The sequence below is a fragment of the Sus scrofa genome, chromosome 6 (genome assembly GCF_000003025.6).
Source record: "Sus scrofa isolate TJ Tabasco breed Duroc chromosome 6, Sscrofa11.1, whole genome shotgun sequence".
NCBI classification, from domain to species: domain Eukaryota; kingdom Metazoa; phylum Chordata; class Mammalia; order Artiodactyla; family Suidae; genus Sus; species Sus scrofa.
Window position 1 is genome coordinate 75,642,692 of NC_010448.4, and position 14,028 is coordinate 75,656,719.

Consider the following 14,028-nt stretch of genomic DNA (forward strand, 5'->3'; position numbering starts at 1 on the left):
TACCCACCAAGAGGCAATCCCAGGTTTAGGGTAATAGCCCATGTGTCAAACAGCTTAAGAATTCACTGATTTGGACTGGTTTATTCTAGAGCATTGCCAAACTTCTCAATTCCTCCAGTTTCTCTAGATTTTTGCAACAAAAGGGACTTTCTCACCTAGTGACAAACCCCATGACAAGATCATGGCTGTCTAGACACATAAAGTGGAGTTTCAGCTGGTTTCCTGGGCAAGGAGGAGGCTGGAAGAGAATTTGAGGGTCAGGGGTCAGTGGCACTCCTCCTGGTGCCGAGCAGTCAGTGTGATGGGAGAGATGAGAAGTGAGATTTATTAGTCTTGCACAGATAAACCATTCTCTCAGGAGGTCTCCAATTCTTGCCAGTCATTTCAGAAATACACCAAATTGTCATGTCCGGAGGGCTGGGAATGAATCACTTTTGAAGTCTCTGTAGTATTAAGCCTTCACACAGTAGGTATTTGAGATAAATCAGTTAAATTGAGTTTATGGATCATTTGCTCAAATGCAGGCTAGATGCTTTTCACATTTGTTGTTGTTATTATTATTATTATTATTTTGTCTTTTCTAAGGCTGCAGTGCAGCATATGGAGGTTCCTAGGCTAGGGGTCGAATCGGAGCTGTAGCCGCCAGCCTATGCCAGAGCTACAGCAACGCCAGATCCAAGCCACGTCTGCGACCTACCCCACAGCTCAGGGCAATGCCAGATCCTTAACCTGCTAAGTGAGGCCAGGGATTGAACCTGCAACCTCAACGTTCCTAGTCGGATTCCTTAGCCACTGAGCCATGACGGGAACTCCTATTAATTATTGTTACTAATATTATTTGCCTTTTAGGGCTGCACCCACGGCATATGGAAGTTCCCAGGGTAGGGAGTGAATCAGAGCTGCAGCTGCCAGCCTACACCATAGCCTCAGCAAATCCGAGCCTTGTCTGCAACTTATAACACAGGTCATGGCAAGGCTGGTTCCTTAACCCACCGAGTGAGGCCAGGGCTCGAACATACAACCTCATGGTTACTAGTCAGTTTGGATTCGTTTCTGCTGTGGCGTAATGGGAAATCCCTATTATTAGTTATTTTTGCTATACCAATGGTATATGAATTAAAAAAAAAATTTTTTTAGGGCTGCACCTGTAGCATATGGAAATTCCCTGGCGCTGGCTGAAGGGTTTAATGATAGTTGCTGGCCTATGCCATAGCTCACAGCAATGCTGGATCCTGTTTTTTTTGTTTGTTTGTCTTGTCTTTTCAGGGGCGCACTGGAGACATATGGAGGTTCCCAGGCTAGGGGTCCAATTGGAACTGTAGCCGCCGGCTTATGCCACAGCCATAGCAACTCAGGATCCAAGCCGTGTCTGTGACCTACACCACACCTCACAGCAACACCAGATCCTTAACCCACTGAGCAAGGGCAGGGACCGAACCCGCAACCTCATGGTTCCTAGTCGGATTCGTTAACCACTGTGCCACGACGGGAACTCCCCTGAAAGATTAAATAAGTAGCAAATTAAACTATGAGTTGATGTCACATTCTAACATAGCTCGAGCTTAAATGGGGTGAGAGTGACCTACAGGTGTGATGAAGCTGATCTGAAGTGGCAGCTTCCCAGTTTATCGGGAGCTGGTTTTATAAGCCATTAAATTATAGTCATGATGGAGTTCCTGTTGTGGCGCAGTGGTTAACGAATCCGACTAGGAACCATGAGGTTGCGGGTTCGATCCCTGCCCTTGCTCAGTGGGTCAAGGTTCCGGCGTTGCCGTGAGCTGTGGTGTAGGTCGCAGACGCGGCTCGGATCCTGCGTTGCTGTGGCTCTGGTGTAGGCTGGTGGCTACAGCTCCGATTAGACCCCTAGCCCGGGAACCTCCATGTGCCACAGGAGCGGTTCAAGAAATGGCAAAAAGACAAAAACAAAAACAAAACAAAACAAAACAACAACAAAAAAATTATAGTCATGAGAAAAAAAAACCTTTCCCAAAGGTCTAGAGATTAGAAGCAAAGTCAAATTATTCATACATCCAAGGAATGTGACCTTCCCCAGGGCTGTCAGAAATCAATTAGGTGTGAATGAACCTGGAAGGCAGCTATTGCCCTGCTGCTCTCCCGGTATGGAGGTCAGCCTGAGGTTTATCCAGTTTTCATTTCCAAATTTGAGCTTTAACATCTGAGGACTGTGTACTGTGTGGTCTTACTGAGGTGGTCAAGAATTTTGAGATGCTGGGAGTTCCCGTCGTAGTTCCCGTCGTGGGTCAGTGGTTAACGAATCTGACTAGGAACCATGAGGTTGCGGGTTCCATCCCCGGCCTTGCTCAGTGGGTTAAGGATCCGGCGTTGTCATGAGCGGTGGTGTAGGTTGCAGATGTGGCTCAGATCCCGCGTTGCTGTGGCTCTGGTGTAGGCTGGTGGCTACAGCTCCAATTCGACCCCTAGCCTGGGAACCTCCATATGCCGCAGGAGCGGCCCAAGAAATGGCAAAAAAAAAAAAAAAAAAAAAAAGAAAAAAAGTTGAGATGCTAACTTAAGGGCAAAGACCGTATTCTCTAAATTTCCTTTTTTGCCAGACCCGAGGCATTGTGGATATTCCCAGGGCAGGAATGGAAACTGCGCCACAGCAGCAACCCAGGCTGCAACAGTGACAATCCTTAACCTGCTGTGCCACAAGGGAACGCCAAAATTTCTTTTTTTTTTTGCTTTTTAGGGCTGTACCTGCGGCATATGGAAGTTCTCAGGCTAGACTAGGGGTCAAATCAAAGCTACAGCCGTCAGTCTACACCACAGCCACAGTAATGTGGGATCTGAACCTCATCTTTGACCCTTACCACAGCTCACGGCAATGCTGGATCCTTAACCCACTGAGGGAGGCCAGGGATCAAACCTGAAACCTCATGGTTCCTAGTTGGATTCCTTTACGCTGAGCCAAGACGGGAACGCCCCCCAATTTTTTTTTTTTTGTCTTTTTCCAGGGCCGCACTTTGTGGCACATGGTTTCCCAGGCTAGGGGTCCAATTGGAGCTGTAGCCACCGGCCTATGCCACAGCCACAGCAATGCCAGATCCGAGCCACATCTGCGATCTACACCACAGCTCACAGCAACGTCGGATCCTTAACCCACTTAGCGAGGCCAAGGATTGAACCCTCAACCTCATGGTTCCTATTTGGATTCGTTAACAACTGAGCCACGACGGGAACTCCCCAAAATTTCTAATAATTTGTTTTTCTGTATTGGCTGCTCATACGGCCCATGGAATTCCTGGGCCAGGGATCAGATCTGAGCCGCAGTTGTAACCTTCGCCATAGCTGTGGCAACTTCAGATCCTTAGCCTATTGCACTGGGCCAGGGATCAGCCTGTGTCCCAGTGTTCTGGAGATACAGGGGAATCCCATTGTGCCACAGTGGGAACTCCTTAATAATTTAATGTTTGTTCCTTTTTTCTTGATGAACTTGGCTCCTAGGTGGGAGGGGACAAAGCTTGTTTATCTTTACCCTCAGCACCTGACCTCTCACAATGTCAGAGACTAGTGCTTTTTTTTTTTGCTTTTTAGGGCCATACCCGTGGCCTATGGAGTTCCCAGGCTAGGGGCTGAATCAAGAGCTGCAGCTGCTGGCCTATACCACAGCCACATCAATGCAGGATCCAAGCTGTGTCTGCAGTCTACACCTCAGCTCACGGCAACACCGGATCCTTAACTCCCTAAGTGAGGCCGGGGATCAAACCCACATCCTCATGGATATACTAGGTGGGTTCTTAACTTGCTGAACCACAACGGAAACTCCCTTGAATTGCCCCCTTGTAAAGCCAGAAATTCTCATTAAGTTTCCTTCTCGGTCAGACATTTTTCTTAGCCTCCTAAGACAAGAAGCCTTTGTGTCCAGGATGATCTCAATGCTACAAATTAAAAACAGCATTGGAGTTTTCCTAAGAGTGAAGGTAGGATCCTCCCAAATGTGCATTAGAGAGGAAATGGGTAAACAAGTTATGGTGCATCTATGCCACAGAGCATGGGACCAGTGGTTAAAAAAGCTAATTTGGAATTCCCTGACAGCCTATCAAGTTCACTATCTGGTGTTGTTGGTGCTATGGTGTGGGTTTGATCCTGAGGCCAGAAACTTCTGCATGCTGCGCACAGACAAAAAAAAAAAAAAAAAAAAAAAGGTTGAAAAATAAAATTTCAGGAGTCCCCGTTGTGGCTCAGTTGCAACGAATCCGACTACTATCCATGAGGACGTGGGCTTGATCCCTGGACTTGATCAACAGGTTAAGGTTCCAGCACAGCTGAAAGCTTCAGGGTAGGTAGCAAGTGAGGCTTGGATCTGGCGTTGCTGTGGCCGTGGCAAGGCTGGCAGCTGTAGCTCCAATGTGCCCTCTAGCCTGAGAACTTCCATACGCTGCAGGTATAATCCTAAAAAGAAAAAGGCGTATACTATGTGATTCCACTGAGGAGGTAGAGCAGTCAGGCACAGAAATAGAAAGATGGTGGCTAGGCGCTGGGAGGAGAAATGGCAAGTTGGTGTTTACTGGGTAGAGCTTGAGTTTTGCAAGATGAAGACTCCTGGAGCTGGATGGTGCCAGGGTGGCCCAACAACGTCCCTGGGCTGAGGTGCTAAGTTTTTTTTTTTGTCTTTTTAGGGCCACACCCACAGCACATGGAGGTTCCCAGGCTAGGGGTCGAATGGCTGTAGCCTCCAGCCTACCCCTCAGCCACAGCAACACGAGACCTGAGCCTTGTCTTCGACCTACACCACAGCTCACGGCAATGCCAGATCCTTAACCCACTGAGCAAGGCCGGGGATCGAACCTGCGTTCTCATGGATGCTAGTCGGATTTGTTCCTGCTGAGCCACAACATCAACTCCTAGGTGGTAAATTTTGTTAGGTGTGTTTCACCACAATGAAAAAATAGAAAGTGGCTAACATTGCTTCGTGCCTTATTTTTGAAGGAAAAAAACTTTACATATGCTGCACATTTGTAATGATATAGAAGTCCAGAAGGAAATATGTGAACTGTCTACAGGGGATTGAAACTTGGGGATTTTGAGGGGTTTCCACTTTTAACTTGAGGAACCTTTGTAGTGTTTTGGTGGCGTTACCACGTTAGTAGTAATCACCTGAGCCAAGCTGCAGTGGTGGGAATTCCTGCTTCCCGGGAGAGGTCTCTGGAGGTCACTCGTGGAGCTGACTGGAGTTCAGAGCTGAGCTGGAGGCAGCTGTAATCTTGCTTGACGAGATACAAAGAAGCACTGAGAGCAAGTGCTGGCACTCTCCTACCACTCTCAGGTGGCCGAGGGGGGGCCTGTTAAGATGCCCATTTTGCAGATGGCCAAATGCAACAGCAAAGGAAGGGACTTCCCAAGGTCGTCCAGCGTGACACCAATTCTACGCCTGGACCCAAAGTATCCACCTCCCAGTGTGGGTAAGTTCTGGAGCCCTGGCCCCCTCTTCAAGGACAAAGACTCCTTCTGGCACATTCACCTCCGTCTGCAGCAAGTACAAGGAACAGGCTTGCTTTTTTTGCTAATAAAGTAGAATAACATTTATTTCTTAAAATTTTTATTGTACATGCAGTATTTGTGGAAAATCAAAGACCTTTGAAGGAACTCAAATTAGATGTAAATTAACGTTCAGTTGAGCTGGTTACAGTCACGTTAGGTTGGGAACAGTCAGGCTGAAGCTTTCTTCTCCTTGTAGGTTGCCATCATTTTCTTGATTTCAGCAATAGCTTTCCCTGGATTCAGCCCCTTGAAAAAAGAGAAGAGAATCAACACCAAATGGTAGGGGGAGTTCCCATCATGGTGCAGCAGAAACACTCCGACTAGGAACCATGAGGTTGCAGGTTCGATCCCAGGCCTTGCTCAGTGAGTTAAGGATCTGGCATTGCTGTGAGCTGTAGTGTAGGTCACAGATGTGGCTCGGATCCCGCATGGCTATGGTGTAGGCTGGCAGCTGTAGCTCCGATTAGACTCCTAGCCTGGGAACCTCTATGTGCTGCAGGTGCAGCCCTAAAAAGACCAAAAAAAAAAAAAAAACCAAATGGTAAGTGAAGTGAATGGAAGAACCCCATGACCTTGGCTGCAACTCCTGCCTTAGCTGGTGCAGGGTCAAAGCACAGTGAGTGCAAATCCAGTCCAGTCCCAGATCTTAGCCAGCTCTTGGTCTAAGAGCTCTCTTCTTTTTTTTCATCATGCCCATGACATGTGGAAATTCCCAGAGTAGGGACAGAACCCGCACCATAGCAGTGACAACTATGGATCCTTAACCCACTGAGCCACCAGGGAGCTCCTAAGAGCTCTATTTCCACTTTTAGACATTTGAAAACAGCCAGCTCTCCCTGGTAGGAGACCTGTCTCACTGGAGTCCTGCTGGTGAGGCTCACGGTAGCAGGTAAGTGAGCCCAGGGAAGAGCTGTCCCTTCTATGACTACAGACAGTGTCAAAATTAGCTGGATATTGGAGGTTAAGGGGGTTAAGTACCCAGCATTGTCACTGCAGTGGCTCCAATTGCTGCTGGGGTGCGGGTTCGATCCGTGGCCTGGGAATTTCCATATGCTGTGGGCGAGGCAAAAAAAAAAAAAAAAAAAAAGTTCCCACTGTGGTGCAATGGGGTTGGCAGCGTCTTGGGAGCACTGGCTGCAGGTTTGATTCCTGGCCTGGCACAGTGAGTTAAGGATCTGGTGTTGCCACAGCTGTGGCTTAGGTGGTGACTGCAGCTTGGATCTGATCCCTGGCCTCCGAACTCTGTGTGATGAGGGGCAGCTAAAAAAAAAGCTAGATCTCTCTAAAGGTTTCACATCATTACCGTATTATTAAGTCATCATTACCAGAAGTCAGCATCTACCAGTGTCAAAGCTATGTGGGAAAAACAACCCTGTGTTAACCCTTCATGAGCACCGTAGGGGTCAACCGGCCAGCAGCACCGGGGTCAGCTGCAGTCTGGCCCCACAGCTGTAACATCTGTTCTGCAGGAGGTTCAGTCATTGAACCTAATGAATGCCAGCCCTGAAGGAGGAAGGGAGGTAACCTAGAATTTGGTAAAATTAGACAAACACTCATCTGAGGCTAGGGAAGGGTCCCCTCATTTTAAAAGGCCAACTCTGAAATTACGGTGTGGAAAGAAAGAGAGATCGTCAGAGAGAAAGAAAGGGAGAGAGAAGACATTCTTCAAAAGACAGGCGACTATGACAAAGGACACATTTGCATGTGGCGTAAACTCTGAGAGGGCAGGCAGGAAGCTGGGGACACCCCTGCTTCCAGGGAGGGGCTGGGGCTGGGGGAGGAGGAAGACCCTCCACAGTGTTTCCTTGTCAACGCTGCTGAACCATGTTCAGCCCCCCTGCCCCGCCCCAGTTCAGCAAAAGGGTTTTAGATTCACACGGTCAGTGACAGGATGTTACCTAGTCCTGGTGCAGGATGGCAGATGGCCCGCTTCTAGCCCTGCCCCTGCCTCGCCCCCAACCTGAGAGTGACCTTGGCAAGTGCCCTCCCAGCCCCCCACTCATGAGCTCAGTTTCTTAATCTGTAAAAGGGGTTGCACTTGATGATTTTCAAGGTCCCTTCTATTTCAATGTGGGCCCATGTCTAGCCTTGCAGTCCCAGCATCCACCCCTGCTTTATAGAACGGGAGGGCGGGACACAGACAAGGTCCCAGAGAGGGTCCGTTCTTGAGTGTCTCATCTGTCTGCTGCCCTCTGCGATGCAGAGGTTCATGCCCAGGCCCAGGCCCAGGCCCAGACCTCAGGATCCTCTGTGGAACTTTTTTTTTTTTTTTTTGTCTTTTGTCTTTGTTGTTGTTGTTGTTGCTATTTCTTGGGCCGCTCCCTCGGCATATGGAGGTTCCCAGGCTAGGGGTTGAATCGGAGCTGTAGTCACCGGCCTACGCCAGAGCCACAGCAACGCGGGATCCGAGCCGCGTCTGCAACCTACACCACAGCTCACGGCAACGCCGGATCGTTAACCCACTGAGCAAGGGCAGGGACCGAACCCGCAACCTCATGGTTCCTAGTCGGATTCGTTAACCACTGCGCCACGACGGGAACTCCCTCTGTGGAACTTTTGAGCAAATACACAAGCCAGGCCTCAGCCTCAGAGAGGCTGTCTTCTGATTAACTGGCTCAACTGGGCCCAGCACCCCTTTCCTGAGCGCTTACCATGTGCCAGGCATTGATTTAAGACTTCAGTGGCATAACTCGCCTCAGGAGTCACCCAGCGCACAGGCAGAGGCTGGGCAGGGATGCAGGCAGTGCCCTCCTGTACTGGTGGGGACCCCACTAGGCCTCACAGCCGACCCCAGGGCCAACGTCACATGAGACGACCGTGACCGGGGAAGGGAGGGCCCTTCAAACAGTCTAGAGCTCATGTCTGCGAGCATATGCTGCCTGTGCTTTCTGTTTTAAACAACTGCTAGCTGGCTGGCTGAGCACTTCCCATCTCACTGCCTGCTTGCTCACTGCACCTTTAAAGTGAAATTGCTCTGCCCACAGTCTGGGCTTGAAGGGCAGCCCTGGCTGCTCCCCGCCCACTTGGCCAGACCAGCGCTGGCACTTGACCAGCGCTGGCGGCCGCGGAGAGCTGAGCTGGGCCAATGAGACTCCCTCCGAGGAATGTGAGTTGAGAAATGCTGAGGAAGACAGGCAGATGCTGAAGCCGCAGGCGGGGTGAGCCCGGGAAGCAGGAAGTCTAAATAGGAAGAGGGAGTGAAAGCTAAGTAAGGATGAGCTCTGAGTCAGAGCAAAGACTCAGAGTAGAGAGAAAGCACAGGCTTGCTGCTAGGGAGCAGAGCAGACCAGCAGCGATGCTGACACGGAGCCCTCGGGGCTGGGAGAGGGACTCGGTCCCATAGCTGCCTGTGCCTGGATCCCCGTGGCATCCCTGACTTCTGCCACGCCCATGGGAACCCTACCTAAAAGCCCTTCTTCAGGGGTCCTGAAAGAGCCTGTTCCCTGCAACGAAGCACCGACAGCCCCCAGGCTCACTCTGAGATAACAGTGCGTTCTGCTCGCCTTACCTTGGGACAGGTCCCCGTGCAGTTCATGATGGTGTGGCAGCGGTACAGAGAGAACGGGTCCTGCAGCTTGGCCAGGCGCTCCTCCGTGAAGTCATCTCTGGAGTCGATCATCCAGCGATAGGCCTGGGGAAGTGGGGACTGGTGAGCTGAGCTGTTAAAACTTTAATTGGCCAGAGCAGCCCTCTGGTCCAACTCAAACTGCAGGTGTGCAGAACAGGAGAGTTCTCAGCTCAGATGCCGTCTCCGCACTCTTTGTCATCTTTCAAGGAAAGTCTCCCAACCGTTTTGTAACAGCTTTTGATCATTTTGATTGATGATCCCCACAAACCTTTGAACCACATGCACCTGGTCCCTGGTGCTTAATTATATACCATCAGGAGTCGTCTTCTACCAATTTCATGGGGCTGCTTAGCTTGCCCCCCCCCGATCACGAATGAGGGAAGGCAGGGACGGTACCGTCTGACCCCCTGTCTTCATAGCATCTACTCACTGTCTCTGAGTAAACTGATAACTTAGCAGACCCGTGTAAAGATATCTGTTCTAGGAGTTCCCGTTGTGGCGCAGTGGTTAACGAATCCGACTAGGAACCATGAGGTTGTGGGTTTGATCCCTGGCCTCGCTCAGTGGGTTATGGATCCGGTGTAGGTCGCAGACACGGCTCAGATCTGGCGTTGCTGTGGCTGGCAGCTGTAGCTCCGATTCGACCCCTAGCCTGGGGACCTCCATATGCTGCGCTTATGGCCCTAAAAAGCAAAAGGTATCTATTCTACTTATTAATTAATTCCTTCAATCAGTATACCCATCCCAGAAGCCTGAGATCAGCCAGCTGAAACCTGATTAACCTCCTGGTCAGTGGGCCTGCTTCAGCAGTGCTACTGAGAGGACTCTTATGTTTCCCAGCAGCTCGATCATCCATACAAGCACCAAGATGAATGCACCTTATTATTCCATCTTTACTTTGGCCAGGAATCAGTACTGCTAAGTGGTCACACAACCACGGAACTTCTCTTTTTGTGGGAAAATGAGAAACAAGAGGTTGTTTTTTGAGTTTCTTAAGAGCCTATAAAAAGCACTAACCACAAATCTAAAAGTATAAGCTTTTCGGGCACGAAGGCAGCGACTCTCTCTGCAGTGACCTGCATACAAAGAGTGAAAGGCAATGAAAAGCAATGCTACGTTTCCCCAGGTAAGCCCTAAACCCAGTACCGCAAGCTTTCACTAGCCTGAAAACAACTGCCAAACTTACAGCTGGGTAATTAGCACTCAATGCAATTTCCTTCTCTCCTGCCTGCATGTCATCGAAAACCCCTGTGAGAGGCAGGGGAGGGCCAGTGGTGCAGGGCGACATTTTAAGCATCTGCAAGGCATGGTGTGCCAGCAGCCGCCACCCCACTACGCCATGCTAAATGAAGGCATTCTGCAGATGAAGCCCCAGATTTACCTAAAGCCAAATGAAGGCGAGGCCACCAGTTACCCTGTTTGTAATGGATGCCAACGAAGGACACCATCGCCCCCCAAAGTGTGTGGTTTCCGACAATACACTGTCCTTCTGGATTTCTGGAAGCCTGAGTGTCAGCTTCTCTGGAAGTCACGAAGGAGCACCTTACCTGCATGAGGACTGCGGGTCCCAGGTACTTGTCTCCATTCCACCAGTAGCTCGGGCAGCTGGTGCTGCAGCAGGCGCAAAGAATACACTCGTACAGCCCATCCTGCGTGCGGAGAAAGGGCATCAGGAGCCCATGGTGGGAGACAGTCGCATCCTTAACTTACCCGGGAGGCCTGGGGTCAGCCCATGAGCAAAGTGCCTACTTGCCCCTGAGTCTTCTTGGCAAAATCCTAGGAGTGGTTTGCTGAGATTTATCAGATTCATAAAAAAGATCTTGGAATTGAATTAGAGCCCAGAGTTCTTAAGTCCAAGTGTAGTGTATGTATCCTTTAATTAGTAACCCCTCACTTATCTTAAAAAACAAAACCACCTAACAAAAACATGAAAGGTAACTCATCACCTCGAATGCAGTTTAGCAGAAATTAAAAAGGCCCTGGGTGCTGAGGCATCTAGAGTCTACACCAGCTTCTGCCCTGGCTCGGCAGAGACCTCAGTTTTTCAATGGAACAGCAACATCGTCCTAAAACAGCGACCTGTACTAAGCATGGTGTGTCTGACTTGATCTCATTTGACTGTCACAATAATCTTGGGGTGAGTGCTCTAGAGTTTCATTTTACAGGTAAGTAACTGAGATGCCTAGAGGCTGTCATTTTGAGGTTCACCCAGCAGCAAATAGCAGAGCTGGGATGGGACCCCAGGCAGTCTGGCCCTGAAGCCCCCATGCCAACCCTGCCACACAGATGGCAACCCGCCCAACCAGTTTTAACAACCTGGACTTTCTGATTTGGGGAACAGAAACTGATTAAAAATACAGGGAGTTCCCGTTGTGCCTCAGTGGAAATTAATCTGACTAGCATCCATGGGGTCTCAGGTTAGATCCCTGGCTTCACTCCGTGGGTTAAGGATCCGGTGTTGCCGTGAGCTGTGGTGTGGGTCGAAGACGCGGCTTGGATCCTGCGTTGCTGTGGCGTAGGTCAGCAGCTGCAGCTCTGATTGGACCACCAGCCTGGGAACCTCCATGTGCCATGGGTGCGGCCCTAGCAACACAAAGACAAAAAAAAAAAACCCAAAAAACTGGCCACATAGAAGGGCACACTGACATCTGGAAGCATAAGGTCACAGGATAAAGGCCCCAATGACAATCATATTCTTCAGTCTACTTATAAAAAAAGGTAGTTGTTGGAAGTTCCCATGTGGTGCAGTGGGTTAAGGACCTGGTGTTGCTGCAGCTGTGATGTAGGCTGCGGCTGTAGCTTGGATTTGATCCCTGGCCCAAAAACTTTCATATGCTGTGGATGTAACCGGAAAAAAAAGAAGTTCTCTGTATTTTCCACTCATCTGTAATGAGCATAATGGGTTTTAAAATCATGAGAAAAAGTTAGGTGCAGCATATTAAGGGAGTGAAAAATGCTAAATATGCAAACGTTTGGTACCTAAATGAGTAAATTTTGATTATCTAGAAAACATGCTCAGGAGACCCTCCAGTCCCTAAAGACACCACATCGAGGAGATGTACCAGCTACATGCTTGCCTACCAGAGGACTGTGAGGTGACAAGCTGGGCCAGAGTGGCCAGTTCCTGCCTGGACTCTTGGATGGGTCAGACCTCCTGGGAATTAGAAACTGAGGGCAGAGCTAAATACTGAAAACAAGAAACTTTTTTTTGGTTTGTTTTTAGGGCTGCAGGTGCGGCATATGGAGGTTCCCAGGCTAGGGGTCGAATCGGAGCTGCAGCTGCTGGCCTACACCACAGCCACACCAACTTGGGATCCGAGCCGCATCTGCAACCTACACCGAAGCTCACGGCAATGCCAGATCCTTAACCCACTGAGTGAGGACAGGGATCGATCTGGCATCCTCATGGGTACTAGTCGGGTTGGTTTCTGCTGGGCCACGACGGGAGCTCCTGTAAACAAGAAACTCTTGGAAGAGAAGTCTGCTGTTTCTCTGACTTACAACCCGACCATGCTGACCCGCATGATCTCCACGATGAGAGCTGGCTTTCTTACCAGGATCTTCCTTCCTTTCTTAACATTTTATGGGGAAGAGGAGAGGGGCTAAATATTTCCCAAGACCTAAAAGGCAGAATTCATTTATCCATTGACACAACTAGTATCTGTCTATAAACAGCACATGCCAGGATCCAGAAAGGGCCTTAAGACGAAGTCCCTGCCCTAGGGGGGGCTCAGTCCGCTAATGGACCGTCATGTAAATGAACGGTGGTGACCCCAAGACAGCTCATGGCCTCACTCCCGTGCAGACAGGATGCTGGGACCTATCTTCCTTTGGTCCTCCCTTCCCACCTCTTCCCGTCCAAAGGACACCCTGTGCAGGGTGTGAGTGTGCAAATCAGTCTCAGAGGAAGTAAAAGCGTGCAAGAGAAAGAGACTGAAAACTTGCCAAGAACCCTTTCCCTTTCAGAGCCTTCCCGGCCTGTAAAGAGATTAGCAACTTGGAAGAGTGAGCAGGCCCATCGCAACCACCCAGCCATCGCTAGAGGCGCGGCGTCAGGAGAGAGCCAAGCTGCTGTCCCAGTTGTGCCGCTACCATTTCCACTCCCACCTGTAAACGGGGCAGTGGCAGCAGGACTGCAGAGGGCCAGCATGTGTCTTATTTGCCCACAGGGTTAATTCCGATTCAGCTGTCAACTTCTCAAGACCGACCATCTGCGACAGGATGGGCGTCCCACCCTTGGTCAGAGCTCTGCGGCTCCTTTCCGGAGGACTCAGAGTATCTGCACCGTCTCCTGCTGCCCCTCCCCTCCCGGGCTCACTTGCCAGCAAACCCTCTGCCACACACTCCCTCTAGTCAGGACGGGAAAGGGGGACTAATGACCAGTTTCTCGCGCTCCTCTATGGACTGCAGGTACTGCTGCTTGCCTTCCTGGGATTCATCCTTCTTCTTTAGATAAGGCTCGATGGATTTGTACTGAGCATAGAAATTGCTCAAATCCTGTGGGTGCGAGGAAAAGAAGAAGAAATGAGTCAGAGTCCACCACCGCCCCTTATCTTTCTTTCCTACCCCTGTTTCTTGGACACAGCCCACTTTTCTGCACAAGTCAGACCCTCTGCCTTTGGCACAGACACGTGCAAAGATCACACAAGGAGAAACGATCACAACGTCAGTGTGGTTAGAAATCTCTCCTTCACCCACTTGGGAACCTTTCCAATCCATGGCCCTTTCTCCCCAGTTGCCCTGAAAACACGCAGTCAGGGAAGGGAAGGTGGCCAAGCACAGGGAGGCGGAAATTACAACCCACAACAACCACTGCTTTCCCAACTGCCATTTTCCACAAGAATTCTTTGTACTTAGGACCAAATCCTTCACTTCTGAAAGCATTCCAAGTCTAGAATTCTCGCCCTGTTATTCCCAAGCAGTCCACACTACATGAGCTGCTGGAGGATCTTCTAGGC

The 14,028-nt window shown here is 50.0% G+C and overlaps 1 protein-coding gene across 1 annotated transcript in view; it reads right to left on the bottom strand.

The window, feature by feature from the left end:
• SDHB (succinate dehydrogenase complex iron sulfur subunit B) overlaps nucleotides 5,671-14,028 on the bottom strand; it is a 29,750-nt gene continuing 21,392 nt past the window's right edge. The window contains 4 exon segments of the mRNA NM_001104953.1: nucleotides 5,671-5,748; nucleotides 9,011-9,133; nucleotides 10,618-10,719; nucleotides 13,451-13,567. Coding sequence (NP_001098423.1) covers nucleotides 5,671-5,748; nucleotides 9,011-9,133; nucleotides 10,618-10,719; nucleotides 13,451-13,567 — 420 coding nt within the window.